We start from the raw sequence: 14,131 nt of genomic DNA on the forward strand, positions 1-14,131 counted from the left end.
ACATATATATATATATATATATATATATATATATATATATATATATATATATATATATATATATATATATATATATATATATATATATTGTGTAAGATTAAAAATGGTGTATAACTTATGGAAGTTTTAAATTGTAAGCGCATTTTGCCTACAATGTGAGTTTCACCACCTTAAAAAGGAAACCGTTGCGGTTTACTCCTTATCTCCAGCTATTTAAAACCGTTCATAGATTAGGCTTAAAGAACATTTCTTCTGATTCATTAGTAGTTTATCTCTCTCCTTAGAAACACATTAATTTGTTTCATAGTAAGCAATTCTTATGAGCATTATTGCAGAACCTTAATAATTTTATGGAATTCTAAATATTGGTTTAAAATTCAATAATTTAAAAAACCTTGTTTTGAAATAATATGTTCTTAAGAAATTCTAGGAATTAAACATGATTTTGAATGTGAAATATATGTTTTTCGCACTTTTGAAAGGAATTATTTTAGCACTCTTCGTAACGGGATGCAATGGTACGTATATATTTTAAATACCTTAGTAGGTGTAATTTTAACATATTGAATAACATTTATCATAATAGGTTAACCCATTAAGTGCCAGAAGGTAATAGTAAGGTTGTTCCTGGTAGGCTGTAACATTTTGAGAAAAATAAAAGTTAACAAAATCAAGGTTTTTGCACATATATTTAAAGGATATTAAAAAGACCAAAAATGAACACTGTAGTGTTAAAAATGTTCATATGTGTTCTTTTACTTTCTTTCTTCATGAACTCTGTCCTCCACTGCTGGATATAGGCCTCTTCCCCTTCTTCCCATTTCCTCCGGTCGGTTGCTGCTTGCAGCCAGATTCTACCCCCCACAGCGACTATGTCGTCAGACCATCTCTTTTGGGGTCTTCCGACACATCTTTTGCTCTCCCAAGGTTTCTATGGTAAAAATTTTGGGCTCCATCTTGCGGGCCCTGTCTTGCAATATGTCCATATACGTGTTCCATATCACTCACTCCTTTCAACAACGTCACATATCAAAAAACTTGGTTTTTCAGGAGATCGTTTTTAAAGTTTAAGAATATAATAAAATGCATGAAAAAAAATTTTTACTGTGCAACAGATCTTTTTAGGTAAAACCTGAAGGTTTTTTCTCCATTTGAAAAATATTAAGTATATTTTTAAAAAATAGTTAAACAATAACTTTTCTTCAAAATGCAAAAACAACACTTTCTGCCCTGTAGCGGGTAAATATTAAGTTGAAAATATGCTGCTTTGCTAGGATATAGTACATTTTCTGGGCATTCCGAAAACATGCACAACTGAAAATTTACTATTTTTGATATATGATATCTTGAAAGGAGTGAATGATATCTAAAATTATTATGGTTAGTGCTTGACAAAGGAAGAAACAAGCACAAATATGAGCGTACTTGTATAATAATATAATGCACTACTTAAATTCACCCAATAAAAATTAATTTTGTCAGAAAAATTATTTATAAAATCATGGTTTTCAGCCCCTGACTTGTGTATATAACATAAAATTTTGTCTAGCCTCCCACTAGTCTGAAGATGTCAGTTATGATGAAACCCAGTCAAATAAAATATATGTGAAAAAAATTACAATATAATTATTAATTTATTATACCTACCTCCGTAGTGTAGTGGTCAGCACGCTCGGCTACCGTTCTAGAAGTCCCAGGTTCAATTCCCAGGGGATATATATTAGAGTGATTTTTTCATTCTAATATGTCCGCCTCCATAGTGTAATGGTCAGCACATTCGGCTACCGTTCTGGAGGTCCCGGGTTCGATTCCCAAGGGGGGTAAAATAAATAGAAGTGATTTTTTCACTGTAATATTTATTCAATATTACCCTGGACTGGTACCTGAAGCGGAGGGCTGATCACCTTTCCTTCATGTGTAAACGATCAAGATAACACTGCGTTAATATGACACAGTTCCCTATGCACCATTGGGGTGCGGATAAGGGTTTATTATTATTATTTAATATTTATTCAATATTATTACCCTAGACTGGTACTTGAAGCGGAGGGCTGATCACCTTTCCTTTATGTGTTAAGAATCAAGATAACACTGCGTTTATATGATGCAGTGCCTTATGCACCATTGGGGTGCGGATAAGGGTTTGATGATTGATGAATTTATTATATAAAATGTAGTTCCACCAAGTAATGTCAGTACAAAACTTAACCTTAGATAATATGATTAGTTCTAATTGGAAAATCTTTCATTTTTAACAAACATTTTAGGATATACGTGTACGCGACCTAACGGAATCGACCATGGTAAGGTCACCGTATCCAAAAACATGAAAATGGCCAAATACAATTGTTCGGACGGATATCAGCTTGTGGGACAGAAGTTTACTTCGTGCACCGACTCTTCCTGGGACTCTGCTCCGCCCATCTGTGTCAGTAAGTGATGAATCCTCTTCAGACACCCTTAGTCATATTAGTTAGTTAAATGCTCCATGAAGTACCGCTGAGGGAATTTTTCATTTTATTTTATTTTGTTTTATTAGAAGGAAAAACAACAGTTTCAATATATGATAAATAAGAATACAAAAAAAATCATGAATACCAATTATTACAGTTTTTCACATTTATGCATAGGAAAAGTCTATATATAAGAAGAGACATGAGACAAGGATGGGATAAAGAGAAAAGGAGATGACAGTGATAGGAAAAGAAGAAAGGAGAGGACTGGGAATAGAATTACCCTTTTAGGTTTATAAAATTTCTAATAGTTAATCTACAACATTTTGAGTGTGCCCAAATACTTGTTCATAAAATCTGAATTATGTCCAATTTCAGGAGTTATTTTCATATTATATTTTGACATCTCATCAAAGATGAAGTAGAATATAGAGGCAGACTAATATAAGAGTTTCTGCTTAGTAAAAAGCTTCTTTACACCTCACCAATAGATGTCTCTGGTGAAGTCCTAGTGATTCAAGAACAAGGTTTCTAAATGGGTTCATATATCGCTCACTCCTTTCAAAAACGTCATAAATCAAAAAACTTGATTTTTCAGGAGGGCCTTTTTAAAGTTTAAAAATATAATACAATGTTTTTAAAAAATATATCAAGCCACTTATTGAACTTTTTACAGTGCAACAGATCTTTTTAGGTAAAACCTGAAGGTTTTTTTCTCCATTTGAAAAATATTTAGTTTCTTTAAAAAAATAATTAAACAATATCCTTTCTTCAAAATGCAAAAACAACACTTTCTGCCCTATAGCGGGTAAATATTAAGTTAAAAATATGCCGCTTTTGCTGGGATAAAGTACATTTTCTGGGTATTCCGAAAACATGCACAACTGAAAATTGACGATTTTTGATTTATGACGTTCTTGAAAGGAGTGAGCGGTATATTATATAGAACTTCCAAGAATTCGAGTAGCGTGGTTGTCAATAATGGATAGAATTGGTGAATGTTACACGTGTGTAAAGTGATCACTTAAACCAGCCTATGACGGTCGTCAGCCCCGTAAATGCCCAGACTTCCATATTCTACTTCATTTTTAATGAGATGTCAAAAAATAATATGAATAGTTAATAGTTTATAGTTTTGTGTGTATATTTTAACCTAATATACACACAAAAAAGAGAGAAAAAAATAGAAATAAAAACTTTTTTACAATTTTCATAGAATTAACTCTTGATCATTTACCCATTCTACCTTTGTTCCATATTTTATTTTGACCTCTAACCTCCGTCGGCAATAAATTAAAAATGTTCGGAACGATATATTCAAGTGTTATGATATATTCAAGTGATACTCCCATATTTACTGTTAATTCTTGGGACTATCCAACCGTCATTGTGTGTAAATCGTGTATCATGGTTGTGTAGTAGAAGATTTCTATATATTTTCTAGTTTGTAGTTCAACGATGAGCTCAAACCGATTTGACCATATTGTTTTATGAGGTGGTTGAATGCATTCTAGCAGGTTGGCTGTATTTGTATGGACTGTTTTGGACTCTACTGTAGTGGTCGCCCAATGTTGTTATTATTTCCTATTTTTCCAACATATCTTAAAATATAGTTTGTAATACATAGTTTGTGGGAAACGCTTAAAAACATATTTTACATACTGTTGGTAAAGAGCGGGAGACGCTTGTAACTATTCTATTTGCTAATTTTTGGTAGAGTGCGAGTAATGCCAAAAAACATTGTACAGATCGGAATTGGGTTTGGGTTAGTTGTGATTAGTATACTGAGGGTCGGGCAGGCAGACTGCCTGAGTATTATTACGGACGGGGTCGATGAAAAAATCGCCCGATGACAATGTGTATACCATATATCACAATCATACAGGAGAAAGTGACCAAGTGCATTTTTTTACAAAAACGTGATCATTGACTATTTGATATCTTACTAGCTTAATATTGCCTTGAAAAAATCCCAAAGGATTTTAAACACGGAAGTATTATATATTGACTTGTTAAAAATGACTAACTGCATTGATGTTTATTTTCTTGCCAAGCAAAAGTGACTTAAATGTCCCTCTTGAACATTTTATGTTGTGTTAGTTGGTCACTTTCTCCTGTACGAAAACGATATTTGAAATAAAAATCTTCCTTTTTTGCAAATAAAGTCTTAGTTACAATTCAGCAGTCGATGAATAAATCACAATATTTTTAGTGTGTCCAGTTCGGACACATTCAAAATATTGTGAAAAAAATAACTCGTCAAAATATAAGTTTAATAAAAAAAATCATGTTTTCAAGCTTCTCTTAGTTTGTAAAATAATTTGGGAAGAATCTATCATACATTTCACAAAGTCACAGATTTCTTCAGGCCCATAATAAGAAGGCGTACAATTTGTTAATTGTTCATTAAATTTCAGGCACTGGGTGTTCAGAAATTGGAGAAATCGCTAACGGAATCAAAGATGTCAGTCACAATGGGTCCTACATTCGATTTTTCTGTCATCTTGGATACATATTAGAAGGAAAAAATGTAATTTACTGTAATGGGAGTCATTGGAGTGGGAACCCGCCATCATGTAAAGGTAATTAATCTTCTTCCTCTTTTTTTTTCTTGGTGTAGTCCTTGTGGCCTGTTTTTAAGAGGGATTAGCCTCCTGTGATGTCGATTCTCAGCTATCAATACATCTCTTTGGTGGTCTGCTCAGGAGTCTGTCTATCTACCTCGGGGTTGGATGTACAATGCAATGTGGGGGGAGTCTGGATGGTTCCATTCTCCTCACATGCGCATACCATGGTCTTCTTTGTTACCTTCCCCACCTAACAACACCTTTCATCCTGCATATTTCTTGCATCCTGTTGTTCCTTATTCTATCCCGAGACTCTTGCCAGATATGCTCCTTAGAGTCTTCATTTCTGACACTCTTTTGACTCAGGTCAGTCTGACCACATTCAAACATTTGATTAACTTGATCATACCAAGTTTTATTCGGACTTTCTCGACTTCTATCAGCAACCACAATCGCCTCATAAATTTGTTTCTAATTTACTTTCTTCACTCATTCAATTCACATGCCCAAACCATCTCAACACACCTTTAGATGAGATGAAAATTATTACACGAATAATTTTTAACATATTAAGATTTTATTTATTTATTTATGGTTCACAAACAATGAAAAACACTTAACATGAAATGAAATACAGTGCAATACAAATTGTTTAAATGTTTTTCATCAATTAGATGAGCACACAACAAACTTACAGAAACAAGTAAAAGAACAGGTCAAATATATATATAAAGAAAAAAATAGAAATATAAAAACAGATCTATGTACCTTCCTTTAAACATTTTTTTTTTTTCATCTTTTTGATTTTTTTATTTTCTGTTAAAATCAAATATTTTTAGTTTTTATTAGCACTTTTAATCTAATTTTATTTCTGATATCTATTACATTCTTGCCAGCGCCCTTTATTATTACCTAAAATAAAATGTATACTAACACACAGGCCATGCCTTTGTGGGATCTTTTTTTGTATTAATATTTTTTTGTACTTGTAATTAGAATGTATTGTAAAATGTAAAAGAATTTATAATAAAGAAAGAAAAAAAAATCATAAAAAGAGTGATAATGATAAAAAGAAACAAAGTAAAAAAATAGTACAATGATGTTAACTTATGTATTAATTTTGAATCAAACGCAGATTTTTTGAGTCTACTAAGTTATTTTGTGTTTATCTGTGTTTGATTTAAAATTAAAACATAAATTAAAATGGAGTTCTACAAATTGAACGCCAAATCAATAAATAAGATGTTAACTATATGATTTCAGCTAATTCGACTGTGGTCCCTGCCACATCTTGCGACTTTGAGGATTCGGACTTGTGCGGATGGACCCATGATCCTGAACAAGACTTTGACTGGATCAGAAAGTTTACTGATCCTTTCAACATATTCCGCATTGGGCCAGCGTACGATCACACCCTCGGAGAGGGAAAAATGGGTTAGTTTTTATTATTCCTTGATTATAATTACAATCCGCATTTAACAGTATGAAGGCTGTCTGGAGATCGGATTTATACTCGGTGAAAACCAAATGCCGCCTATACAATGCCTGCATTGCTCCTGTTCTCTTGTACGGCTGTGAAACATGGCACCTTACAAGGGCCCAGAGCAGCCGTGTACTAAGCTTTGAGAATAGGTGTTTGCAGAGAATCTTAGGCGTGCGGTGGTTTGACTTTGTGAGGAATGAAGAGATAAGGCGTAGGTAGGACGCAGCAAATCTTGGTCACAACTGTCGTCAAGAAAAGGCGATTCAGTTGGCTTGGCCATGTACTCCGCATGCCTCCTGAGAGCCTTAATCAAGCTTGCCTCTTTAACAAGGCATCAGGTTCGCGCCGCCCAGCAATGCCGCCGACAAATCGTCGGCAGTTCTCGTCAGAACTTCGGGAGGCGGATCTGACTTGGAAGGATGCAAGGGAGCTGGCAGCCGACAGAAAAGCCTGGAGACAGTTTGTGGACTCCATATGCTCTACCTAGGGAGCGGATATGGTTAATATATAATTACAAAATCTCTGCAATTCCCATCTTGTAGTGCAATATTCCTTAGCATAATACAGTTAAACAACAGGAAAAATAAGCATATGAATATTATTGAGTGATTACAATAATATTTGTATACTTATTCTTACTTATTTATAATACTGATTATGTGCAAAGACTAATTGGTATGGCTTTCCCTCTCCCTACCCCTGCGGAGAAGCGCCGTGATGGTTATTTAGTTAGTCTAATTAGATAAGTATTTATCTTAAAAAAAGCCTGCATACATACTAAAATTGGTGTGTGTTGTGCGAATGAATTACAAATTAATGTTTTTTTCCTTTCAAAAAATTTATATTACATATAAACATACATACAGTTACAGCACATTATTTACATATCTTTATACTTATGTTCATTTTTGTGTTTAAAAAACTGGGTAATTTTTGGTGGGGATTTTTGATAGGTAATGTTGGAAATCTGTGCTTTTTCATTTCTTTCTTTTCCATTTAACCAGGCTTAACCACAATCATAGCTAGTAATTAATAAAATATGTCATAACAGCATCGTGTGGTGACACAATGATCAGCTTATGGAACGACTTAAAATCTTTTATAGAGCCTGTAGTCAAAAAAAAATATCCGCCTCCGTGGTGTAATGGTCAGCAGATTGGCTACCGTGCTGGAGGTCCGGGTTCGATTTCCTAGGGAGGTGAAAACAAATATTAGTGATTTTACGCTGTGATATTTATTTAATATTACCCTCGACTGGTTTCTGAAGCAGAGGGCTGATCACCTTTCCTACGTGTGTTGACGATTAAGATAATGTTTCAACGATCTGTGTTTATATGGTGCAGTGCCCTATGCACCATTGGGGTGCATAGGGCAGGGTTTCAATTCTTATTTAAGATTAAAATACATATAAGTGATTTTTTCACTGAAATATTTGTTCAATATTACCTTGGACTGGTACCTGCAGCTGAGGGCTGATCACCTTTCCTTCATGTGTAAATGATCGAGATAACACTGCGTTTATATGATACAGTGCCCTATGCACCATTGGGTGCGGATAAGGGTTATGAGTAGAGTCAAAAATCTCTAAAGATAGTTTCCACTGGGATTGGGTTAATGATTTTCTAAAAATGTATTAATATTGTCCGTCAGGTCATTACATGTTTATCAAGAGATTTTCGCGCAGCACAAACACCACAGCCCGCCTCATCTCTCCGGTATATCCCGCAAACGTATCGCAATCCGGATGCTTCAGTTTCTTCTACCACATGTACGGAGGCCACCCGGGCAACCTGACGGTGATGCTGAGCCCCTCCAGCATCCCCCTGACCTCCATTGTCTCCGACCCGGCGCTCAGAGCCAAGTACACCCTGTTCCAAAGGAGCGGGAGACAGGAAGACATGTGGAGTAGGGGGTTCTTCGATCTAGACGTCATGCAGGAAGATTTTCAAGTAAGGCTTTTGCTGATAGTTCATAATTATTTAAATTTTAAGATCAATATCTTCTTCTTCTTCTTCTTATTGTAGGCCTTACGGCCTGTTTTTAAGAGGGATTAGCCTCCTGCTCCGCCTCCGTAGTGTAATGGTCAGCACCTCGGCTACCGTTCTGGAGGTCCCGGGTTCGATTCCCAAGGGGGGTAAAATAAATATAAGTGATTTTTTCACTGTGTTATTTATTCAATATTACCCTGGACTGGTACCTGAAGCAGAAGGCTGATCACCTTTCCTTCATGTGTAAACGATCAAGATAACACTGCGTTTATATGACGCAGTGCCCTATGCACCAGTGGGTGCGGATAAGGGTTTATATATTATATATATAGCCTCCTGCGATGTCGATTCCCAGCTATCGACCCATCTCTTTGGTGGTCTGCCCGGGAGTGGTCTACCATGGGGTTGGCCGTACAGTGCGATGTGGGAGGGGGGGTCTGGATAGTTCATTGCCTTCCCCACCTAACGACATCTTCGATCTCGCATATTTCCCTGATCCTGGCATTTTTTATTATATCTTGAAGACTCAATATAATGTATTTATTTAAACTTCATGTACAGAAAATAAATAAGTACATTGGAGGGCTTATTGCTAAAAAGCAATATCTTCCGACCAACCAAAAACAGACTAGTGATATTGGTCAAAGTGTTTGATATCATATATAGCTGTTTGTAATCAGAAGGTAGATAGTGCTTGAACATTTAAAAAAAAAAGAAAAATATAGTTCGCAAAATCCACAAACTCCACAAACTTTATTTGATTTGGAAGAGAGGTTTACACTTTATTAGTTAATTTCTAAGATTTGGAACATTGTTTTGCAGATTGTGATTGAAGCTTCTCCAAGTTTTGGAATAATGAGCTCTACCGCAGTGGACGATGTCGCCATACACCAGGACGCAATGTGTGTTGAAAAAAAGAAAGAGTTCCTTACTGAAATTCAAAATATAACTACTGTTAAAGGTACATACTTTATAATCAACTTTTTCAAGTACCTAAATGGAATACTGATTTTGCCAGAAATACTACAATCAACCGCATTATGGATACTTATAATAAAATGTTTAATGACGTAGATATATTTGGGAAAAGCACTAATTCCATAAAAAATGACATAAGCAGGAAATTAGGTGAATGATTGATCGTTGCCGTTTGTTCAACAAGCCAACTGTTTATAATACCTGTTTGTTGGATGATTTATGTTGAAATGGAATAGGCACTACACACACACACACACACACACACACACTCACCCCAACCAACATAACTTTCATAAGAATAGCATTATCGGAGGATTTTTTTAATTGGCCATAGTTTTGTTAATTAATGTTGTATAATATATATTGTTTTGGCTGTAAAAATCCCAAAAAAAATAAAAAAATAATAATAATAATAATAAATACATATAAATATGAAAATACCCCGAAGCGAAATCGGGAGAGCATAGTAATTAAATTTCACCTCACATATTCAAGACAAAAAATATCAAGCTTAAAAAAAAATATGATAAAAAAACTAAAATAGATATTAAATAATTTCACAATTTGGATGTGTCATAATCTTCATTTACAAATCTGGGTGTCTCCACTTATTTTTTACATTTTTACATCTTAACATAGACGAAGAAGTATATAGAAGTCTGGGTATTAACAAGGCTTCTATATTCTTATCTATGTATGTTGAAATGTAATTTTTCTAAAAATAAATTTCTAATTATTTTTGAAATGACTAGGGTCCAGTTTCCCACTGCAAAAAAAATCATTAATAGTTTTATGATGTTTTTAGGGTCCTGTATTAACCGTTGCGATATTAAAAATGTCCAAAAGGGAGAAGGAGATTGTTCTTGCTTGGAAGGATGCGACGCTTTGGGAACGTGCTGTGTGGACTATCCAGAATACTGCCTCAATGGTACATTTTTTTATCTAAAAAAATAGGGAAATAAGAACTTATTTAAAATTACACAAGGAACTTTTACATATTAACTTTGTAATATTTACACAAGCAAATATAAGTTCGGATATGCAACACCGAACGCCCTAGCCATTGCTTTATTCTCCAAATGAATGTCATGTTTTTATACTCTCTTCTTCGTCTTTTCCCTGTTAGTGAGGGTTGTGATCCTTGTGGAAGCAATATCCCTTGACTGCGCTGCACGTAGCGCTCCAACCACCGAGGTGCCTGCTACTGTCTTAACTTGATCAGTCCATCGTGTGGGGGATCTTTCTTTCCCTCTCTTCCCCTCCAGGCTACCAATCACAAATAGTCGTTCCAGGCTCTCCTCATTGCCACGCGCAACGTGCCGAAAGTATTGAAGAATCTGTTGTGTACAGACATCAGTTTTAATACTAAATATCACATTTCTAGCATGTTGATTTTGTTATTTTTCAACCATTTATATTGTTTTATTTTTTGTTTAAATGTATTCATTCTTGAATTTATTTTTTTTTTCAGATAAAGCAAATACTCCCGAAATAACGTCTGTAAAACCCATAGTATCTGCAAAGAGTGTCGCTGATGCTATAAAATATTTCAACGACAAATTGAAAACGCAAATTTCAAACACTTCAAAGTCCAGTAATGATACTAAAATGAATGGCAATCAAAATAAAACACAAATGATAAATCCCGCTGTTAATATAATAAAGAAGCAAGAAGTTGTGAACAAGCCGGTTATTGCCTCGAATACAACCAACAAACTAAACATTAGTTCATCTTCTTCTGCACCTACGACTGTGCAGAAAAAATATACAACTCTAAGAAGCATTATTATAAAACCAATAAATCAGCCCAAGGTGAATGTGTCTGCGCCATTGAAGCCGGCTGTACTGAGTTCACCAGATGATGAAGTGGAAATGGTCAATATAACCAAAACCACAAATGTGAAAACCAATGCCGGTAGAGTGAATGGCGGCAAGTTTGTTATGGATATACCAGTGAACTCCAAAAGTGAAAAACTCACTGAAAATGAAGGTAGAAATAACTTAAAACTAATACTAAGTAATCATCACGCTGTGGGGGTAGGAGTAGGCAGAGAGAATAGAACGCCACACTAATGTGTCTTTGCGAACTACCCGCTGATTATTCCAACTCCTGATCTGATCATGCTTCTTCGTCTTCTTCTTTGTGTAGGTCTTGTGGCCTGTTTTTAAGAGGGATTAGCCTCCTGCGATGTCGATTCCGTGTCGATCCATATCTTTGTGGTCTGCCCGGGAGTCATCTATCATTGAGTTGGCCGTACAGTGTGAATGGATGGTTCCATTCTCCTCACATGCGCATACCATTGTCTCCTTCGTTGGCTTTCCCACCTAACGACATCTTCCATCTCGCATATTTCCCTGATCCTGACGTTTCTTTGTATTTGAAATATTTTAAATTCTTGATCATGCCAAGTTTTCCTTGGTCTTCCTTATCTCTTATTTACAATTACATTTACCTCATAACTTTGTTTTACTGTTCTTTTTTCACTCATTGAATTCACACTTCCAAACCATCACCCCCTTTATCGGTTAAAATCTACTTTCGGTGTCAGTTTTCCACACATATGTACTGTACAAATTATATACGTATTAACTCTCAATTATTTATTTTTTCTCACCCTTTCAAGAATTTCAATTTAATTTTAATATATCCGCCTTCATAGTGTGGTAATAAGCACGTTTGACTACTGTGCCGGATGTCCCGGGAGGGGTCAAAATAAATACAAGTGATTTTCATACCCATACATATTTGATTTCAACCTAGACTGGCACAAGCGCAGGACTGATCACCTTGCCTTAATACCATTAACAATCATGATAACACTCGGTTAATAAATGTATCATTGGGTGTAAATAAGTTTAAGAAGAAGAAAATCCAAATCCAAAATACATGTATTATATCATTAATTGATTCGGCAGTCACTTAGTGGTAAAATCTATCAATTTTTAATTTAAGTTTACGTAGTAAATACCACTATTTCTTAAAATCTACTGTGACACGTGTTTCGATGCATTCCGCATAATTTTCAAACACGGTGTTTGAATTTATTTTTTGACATCTCATCAAAGATGAAGAAGAATATGGAAGTCTGGGCATTTACGGGGCTGGCGGTATTTTAAAATGATACGGAATGCATCGAAATACGCGTCACAGTAGATTTTAAGAAATAGTGGTATTTACTAGAAATAGTGGTATTTTTAGTTTAAGTAAAACTTAAACTAAAAATACATGTATTATTACACTATCCTCATCATTCATCGTTCACTTTTGATTTTCATTCTCATACATAAAAAAATATAAATGTATTAAATAAAAATTTTAGGGTTGGAGCATAATGAATCAATATCCGAAGGTCTTATCATCTTTATAACTCTCCTTCTTCTCGGGATATGCACCATCGGAGGCGCCTTCCTTCTGCGGTCTGGTCGAATAAAGAGTCTGATGGAGTCCAGGAGGTGGAAGATCCAGAACACTCCGACTTTAACCCACTCCGATGAGGACTTGATGGTGCGATATCACAAACTGGAACTCAGTGAGGAGTGACACATAGAATTAATCGAAACAAAGGTCCGCTGTGAGCTTTATGTGTGGGGAGGTTTGTGTAATCGTCGTGGGCTTATTCCAGTCAATTGTATTGTCCTGGGTGTCATAAAACGAAGAGAAAAATCTCACTATGATAGTATGAATCACCATTTACAGGAAAAGTGAAAAGTGAAAATGTCCCACCAGATGTTTTACCCGCTAAGCTAAATTATAATAATAATAATAAAACCCTTATCCGCACCCCAATGGTGCATAGGGCACTGCATCATATAAACGCAGTGGTATCTCGATCATTTACACATGAAGGATAGGTTATCAGCCCTCAGCTGCAGGTACCAGTCCAAGGTAATATTGAACAAATATTTCAGTGAAAAAATCACTTATATGTATTTGACCCCCCCTGGGAATCAAACCCTGGACCCCTCCTGGCGGACTCAAGCGAAATTAAGGAACTTATAAATGTGAATTTCAAAGCACCCTCTAGTGTTGACCATAGAAACAAACCACCTTTTTTATATCCAGTCAAGTCAAGTCCCAGAGTTCTAGGTGAAGACACAAATTGACAGCCCGCTCTTTAACATAAATACAGTGGAACGTCTCATAAGGAACAAAAAAAGTGAATAAGTTGCTCCCTGAACAAGCAAATTTTCGCATAGCGAGTAACAGAGAAAGGGATAGTCCCTCTTTCACGACATTCACTTGTGAGCTCTGACTTCTGTGCCAAAATCAAAAATGTTTCTATTTTTAATTTAAGTTTTACTTAGTGAGAACCACTATTTCTTAAAATCTACTATAACACATGTTTTGATGCATTCCGTATCATTTTCAAACACCATATCACTCACTCCTTTCAACAACGTCATAAATAAAAAAACTTGATTTTTCAGGAGATCGTTTTTAAAGTTTAAGAATATAATAAAATGTATTAAATATAAATATCAAGCCACTTATTGAACTTTTTACTGTGCAACAGATCTTTTTAGGTAAAACATGAAGAGTTTTTCTCAATTTGAAAAATATTTAGGATATTTAAAAAAAAATATTTAACAATACCTTTTCTTCAAAATGCAAAAACAATACTTTCTGCCCTGTAGCGGGTAAATATTAAGTTAAAAATATGC

At 35.0% G+C, this 14,131-nt stretch overlaps 1 protein-coding gene across 1 annotated transcript; it reads left to right on the plus strand.

Moving 5' to 3' along the window:
- The first annotated feature begins 259 nt into the window (after positions 1-259).
- On the plus strand, positions 260-13,626 carry LOC148309313 (uncharacterized). The gene is made up of 9 exons (XM_088260277.1): positions 260-518; positions 2,268-2,432; positions 4,871-5,035; positions 6,284-6,454; positions 8,154-8,452; positions 9,314-9,452; positions 10,275-10,397; positions 10,941-11,459; positions 12,790-13,626. The coding sequence occupies exons 1-9, from the start codon at positions 440-442 to the stop codon at positions 13,008-13,010; spliced, it is 1,881 nt and encodes a 626-aa protein (XP_088116403.1). The 5' UTR covers positions 260-439; the 3' UTR covers positions 13,011-13,626.
- The last annotated feature ends 505 nt before the right edge of the window (positions 13,627-14,131 follow it).

Source organism: Brachycentrus maculatus, unplaced genomic scaffold (assembly GCF_059751285.1).
Source record: "Brachycentrus maculatus isolate JH-2025_06_01 unplaced genomic scaffold, ASM5975128v1 h1tg000131l, whole genome shotgun sequence".
NCBI lineage: Eukaryota > Metazoa > Arthropoda > Insecta > Trichoptera > Brachycentridae > Brachycentrus > Brachycentrus maculatus.